The 6,000-nt window shown below is 41.8% G+C and overlaps 1 protein-coding gene across 1 annotated transcript in view; it reads right to left on the bottom strand.

Annotated features, from left to right (window-relative positions):
- The window catches only part of LOC126486258 (proton-coupled folate transporter-like), a 151,326-nt gene extending 145,888 nt beyond the window's left edge, over positions 1-5,438 (bottom strand). The window contains exon 1 of the mRNA XM_050108936.1: positions 5,212-5,438. Coding sequence (XP_049964893.1) covers positions 5,212-5,308 — 97 coding nt within the window. The 5' untranslated portion in view covers positions 5,309-5,438. The remainder of the gene's footprint in view (positions 1-5,211) is intronic.
- Positions 5,439-6,000: the final 562 nt, after the last annotated feature.

Consider the following 6,000-nt stretch of genomic DNA (forward strand, 5'->3'; position numbering starts at 1 on the left):
AACACGTCATAAATATCTTAGTTTTGACCTGCTTAACACGTTAAATCTGAAAGGTGCCGGTCATTGAGGAAAGAATTAAATTGTCACCCTAAAGTTATGCTGAGCTTCGAGTAATCTAGAAGCCGCAAGTAGAACATTTTTGTCAGTCCTTTTGCCGTTTTCCTGATAGTTCAACATCGTGTTGACTTGTACTTTAGTTACACGATTATGGGGGGAAAATATGTCGTGATTTTTGGAAACATACAGAGCACGTATCAGAATGGGTAGTCAAGGATTCCAAACGGACTATCTCGTTCTGCGAGTTCTGTTTTTAACCAATAAGTGTATTCATTTGGTTCATAAAGCAGACAGCTTGCTACGCTATAATATTGCATGTTACACGGGTTATATTTGTACACATTGAAAGTATAGTGCGTGATATGTAAATGATTTGCGACTTCCAGGAACCTTTGAAAGGTTTGCGCAACGCTACCCTCGAGGTGTACTTTTTGACCTTGCTAATTATTACAGCTACCAGAAACAATAAAAAAGACGTTAGTTTCAGTATATGACAGACCAGTAACTGATATTGTATATCCTCTTCTTGCCCTGTACCACACTTTTATGTGATAATGTATTTGTTTAGAATGTCACTTTTATTTGTAAAAGAAATTACAAGCTGCTGGCCGCTCACTCAAGCGATAACAACGGCTGTAATGCGTTCTTATTGTATGCTCAAAACGACATTTTCCGTGTCAATTGAGGTAACATTTATCAGGCTGCAACGCCGCTCGCAGCAACGCAGCCCTTGTATCAGCTGTGCAAGCTGCCGTATTTCTGTTACATTCTGATGGTTACGAGTATAATAGGTACGTGTAGATTGCTAGATCAGCGGCTAATTTTGCCATAAGTTTTTTCCGTGTATCTGCGGGTTTTCTTTCTCATCCTCAACGAGACTTCCCTTGCGGCATTACTTTCCCAAGGTACGTCAGAACGGGAGAGCAATTGCTCAGCAAGGCGAAAGAGGAATGTCTGGTAACCCCAGTAAGAGCACACGTAGTAGATCACTGTGGTACTAACGCTACACTTTGGATTCATTACCCGACTAATCGGTTAACTGATCTAAATTATTAGTAATGCCTACGAAATATGAGCTAGTTTTACCATCCGATGGAACTAAAGCTCGCGGTTGGTAATTCCACACCTGCGCGACTGGTAATTTCAACGTATATGCCGCAGGGATGGCAGTTATCGCTGAAATAAACAGTTTTCGGATATACCATTTTTTTCATCTCCGGTTCAACCTGACATAAAACTGCTCAAAATGACCGGTTTCTGAAATAATTGATTTTGGGTTTTTTTACTATTGTTTCCAGTAAAAGATGTAGACATGGAAAAATTCTAGTAAAGGTGAAGGAGTAGGAGATTTCGGACAATATGTGGTTGAGGCTGTGGCAGAAATAAGTCTCACTGTTTCCAGCAAAGATTGGGAAGGTGAAGGAGACGGGCTAGGTGACAACGAGGGCGAAAGGTGACTTTACTGCATCGTCACTTTTGGATGGTATTGATTTTTCACCCTGTAGCAACCACAAAATAAGGGTTCAGTTATTAACCAAAGACTACTTCAACTCAATAAAATTTTAGGTACAGAAATCAAATTTATCTTCTCTTCCAAGGAATATTGCGGATGTTTCCTTCTTATATGATGTCGCAAGTTTGTCGTACCTCCTCCAGTTTTTAATCTTTGAGAGCAAATGGAACATTGTACTTCATTTGTTGCCAGACTTCTTAAAATACTTTCAAGCTAAGGATGGTGCCACTGTGCAATATAATCAATGTCCGAGGGCGACAGCGGCAAACTACCGTGAGACCAGGCGGGGACAAGTCTTGCGTACTGCAAGTACGCCGTGCAGTCTAATAGGCAAATCCACACGCAATAGGTGCATTATTGTCTCAGCAGTATTGTACTAATTTTTATGCCAGGTGTTTGTTGCTAAATTCCAACTGTTGGCGTTGTTATTAAGATAGCACTGACCGTGTTTCCCATTTTCTATAATAATCCAGTATTTCAGAGCGTTGGAAATTAAGCGAAAAAACCTTACTCGTTTTTTTAAAAAAATCTTTTATTTAAAAACCAAAAATTGTAACACTGCTGTTAGGGAAAACTGATACGCTGGCTTTTTAACCCGTTATTAACAAACAATGAAAAAATCTATTATAACCCAGACGAAACAAATACAGAAAAGTATTGGTTATTCAGAACTCAAATACCGGTATCGGTACTAACCGGTCGGTTTTTCCCATTACTACTTGCCGGCCACTTGTCTCAGTTCGTGTCATGTCTCGTGGTGACAACGAACGTTACCGATCCCACTGCCACGAAGCATTTTGTCAATCGTGTGTTCAAATAAGGTAACGAACCGATACAGAAGGAGGTTGTAAGGAACTCCGCATAATAGATATATAAGTTTTTTACATACAACAAAAAATCTACCAAATTTAGACAACACGTATAGCATTCAGCTCGTGGTACCACGTAATATAAGCGCTTCAGGTTTCATGCGATGGTACACAACTGTGCTGATAGTTTGCTACTCGATTTGTCTTTGTAACTTTTTACTGTGAAATAGGCCCAACTGAAGTAACTGACAGAAAAAAATGGAAATACAAACTGGAAAATTAAGATAAAAATTTGTAACTGGTCGCTGAAGTGTATTAGTTACGACACAATTCGAAAGATTTTCTCCACGGTTTGGTGATAAATTAACTTCTTAGTTCAGCAGTATAGGACTGCGGACATCAATGCTTCTATAATTTTGTGGGTAAATTGCATTCTTCTCGGGAGCTGAGTATTTGAACTTCTCATTCACTCATTGTGTCTCCTGATGATGGAACAGTGCCTCCGAAACGGGTTGTAATTAATAAAAATAAAGTTTCGTAACTAAATACAAAGTTTTTTTGATTTATACCTTAAACTTGTAGCCACAGAAGCAGCCTTTATAAGCATTATTATATATAAAAGAAGCACGTTCTCATTTAGTGGCACTTTAGAACTATGCATTGTATAACTTCTGTAGTGGAGCTCTTCAATAATGGGTAACGGCTAATGTGTTACATGTTAGTTTTATACATTCTTGGCCATTAATAGGTGATGCCACTGGTGAAACTTCAATGTGTTCTGATTCCTACTCATTGCATTTAACGTGTTGCCCGGCACTTGTTTCGAAAATTTCCTCTGCAAACCTTAACAAGCATTGTGTCAGTGCACTCCTGTTTTCGATCGAAGTTTCTGATATTGAGAAGGGCAAAAGAGCGATCTATATTTAACTTTAACATACTTTTATAGCCAAGATAGCATTAATAAACGTTTATTACTGACAGACGGTTTTCACAGCTGAAACTCTCACCTTCTGACATTCAAAAAATGTTTGTTATAAATCGTGTTCCATTATGAACTTATTACCGATGCCATTTCCTCATTATGGTTACAATATACAGCACACTATACTTATTTTTATCAAAAGTAAAACCATACACAGATAAAAACTAGGCCCTTGTGGAAATAGGGATGTTCACAAACGTAGCACTCCACCGAGGCTTGTTATTCCTTACTACGCACAACATGTAGTAAAACGTAAACATGTGTGCAAGTTGCACTTTGCTACACATCGTGCATTGTAAGGAATAACAATCCTGAGCAGAGTGCTGCGTGTGTGAACATGCCTTTTTGCACAACGTGCTGTTTTTTCTCTGTATATGGTTTTACTTTTGACAAACGTGTGTATAATGTGCTGTATATTATCCATTATAATGGCGACACGGAAAGAGTAATAAGCTCATAACAGAACACGATTTATAACCAAAAGTTTTTTAAAAATCAGAAGATGACAGTTTCATCTGCCGAAGCCGGTCATCGAAGTAAATATTAACGAATGCGAATTTGGCTATAAAAATTTTCCACCTCCTTGACTGCTGATCAACAAAATGCGTGCTTACTTTAAGTAAAAAGTGATCTCTGTATCACGGTGGACAGAATAGTTGCGAGTATTATCAGGTAACTTGCCCAATGGCATTCTAATGTTTATTTCCATGTTTTGAACTATTTATGAAATTTTTGGGGTCTCTACATTACTAGGAAAATCCTGTATATTGCAGTGGACATGCAGATTACTGTAAATATCAGCCTGTGATTTGTTGACGGTCAGTCGCTTCCAATTATCAAACGAGAAGTTGCACACCAGAGCTTACGAAAATGAACTGTTACTCGTAATGAACTGGCTCCAAACAGTGATCTGATCAACTTGGTTTTACATACGGAAGGATTCAAAAAATGTTAAAATGTGTGTGAAATCTCATGGGATTTAACTGATAAGGTCATCAGTCGCTAAGCTTACACACTACTTAATCTAAATTATGCTAAGGACAAACACACACCCATGCCCGAGGGAGGACTCGAACCTCCGCCGGGATCAGCCGCATAGTCCATGACTGCAGCGCCCTAGACCGCTCGGCTAACCCCGTGCGGCCCGAAGGATTCCCCAAATGACTTTGGGTGCCAAGTAGTAGATCTTTCTGCATGGGCTGTGTGAAAATTTATTTAGATAAACTGCAGAATATCAATATCGACGATAGGCAGTTTGAAGCCGGCTCTTCCCCGAATACAACATTTAATCCCCTCCCTTTCTTTCGTTATGCTTATGTTTTCATGTATCACTGACTCAGTGATACAGGGCAAATTATCCTATGTGTGTATACTTTTCTACGACTAAGAACTCACCGTTTAGGATATTGCCCTGGGGGGGGGGGGGGGGTGTTTCTCTTTTGTAGATGTACTTGGCTGGTTCAAATGACTCTGAGCACTATGGGACTTAACATCTGTGGTCATCAGTCCCCTAGAACTTAGAACTACTTAAACCTAACTAACCTAAGGACATCACACACCACCCAGTCATCACGAGGCAGAGAAAATCCCTGACCCCGCCGGGAATCGATCCCGGGAACCCGGGCGCGGGAAGCGAGAACGCTACCGCACGACCACGAGCTGCGGACTGTAGATGTACTCTCACCCCGCCAAACGTGGGCTGTTGTAATGGGTACCGTACAGGTAGCTTCGACAGAGTCTCTGCCTTTATTAGGAACATTTCTCCCGACTAACATACATATTTTACTGCACACTGAAGCGAGCAGTCAGTTTTCAGGGGTGTTGGTCTCCTGTCGCGCCGCGTGAGGTACCTGACTTTGCGGGTGGCTTGGTCTCGCTGTCCTCCTTCTCCTTCTCCTTCTCGCAGTCCTGCTTCAGAGGCACGGCCGCTGCTGCGTCTTCGGCCATGGTGGGGGCGCTGTGTGGACCTCTCTGCTGTTGCTGCTGCTGCTGCCGCTGGTTGGAGCCCGTGGCGCGCCGCCGACTGCCGGCCTCGTGTTTGGGGCCTCGCCGTTGCTCTCCCTCTACTTAACGACGCGCCCAACTACGGTGCCGTGAACATCTCTGATATCTCCGCGCAAGTACTCGCATCGAGTACGGTCCTTACGGCGGAGGTATCTCCAGTGGCGTCCAATGATAAGAGACGCTTATCGCGATGAACTCATTCTTCACTGATACGGTACTAATTTACTGCCAAATCACTCCGTTTACATCAGTGTTCGTAAACATTGCCATATGTACTACAGAGAACAACATACTGTATTGCTGCATGTCGGAAATAGAATGAATTGTGGTTGGTAGTGACATCAATCTACCCTCGATCGAAAGCCGGCCGGTGTGGCCTAGCGGTTCTAGGCGCTACAGTCTGGAACCGCTGACCGCTACGGTCGCAGGTTCGAATCCTGCCTCGGACATGGATTTGTGTGATGTCCTTAGGTTAGTTAGGTTTAAGTAGTTCTAAGTTCTAGGGGACTGATGACCTCAGAAGTTAAGTCCCATAGTGCTCAGAGCCATTTGAACCATTTTGTTAGCGAAAATACATGTCAAAAGTCGAAGGTAGGCAATCAACGTCGCGCGAAAACGTACTAAATGCTTTCTCA

The sequence above is a fragment of the Schistocerca serialis genome, chromosome 1, assembly GCF_023864345.2.
Source record: "Schistocerca serialis cubense isolate TAMUIC-IGC-003099 chromosome 1, iqSchSeri2.2, whole genome shotgun sequence".
Taxonomy (NCBI): Eukaryota; Metazoa; Arthropoda; class Insecta; order Orthoptera; family Acrididae; genus Schistocerca; species Schistocerca serialis.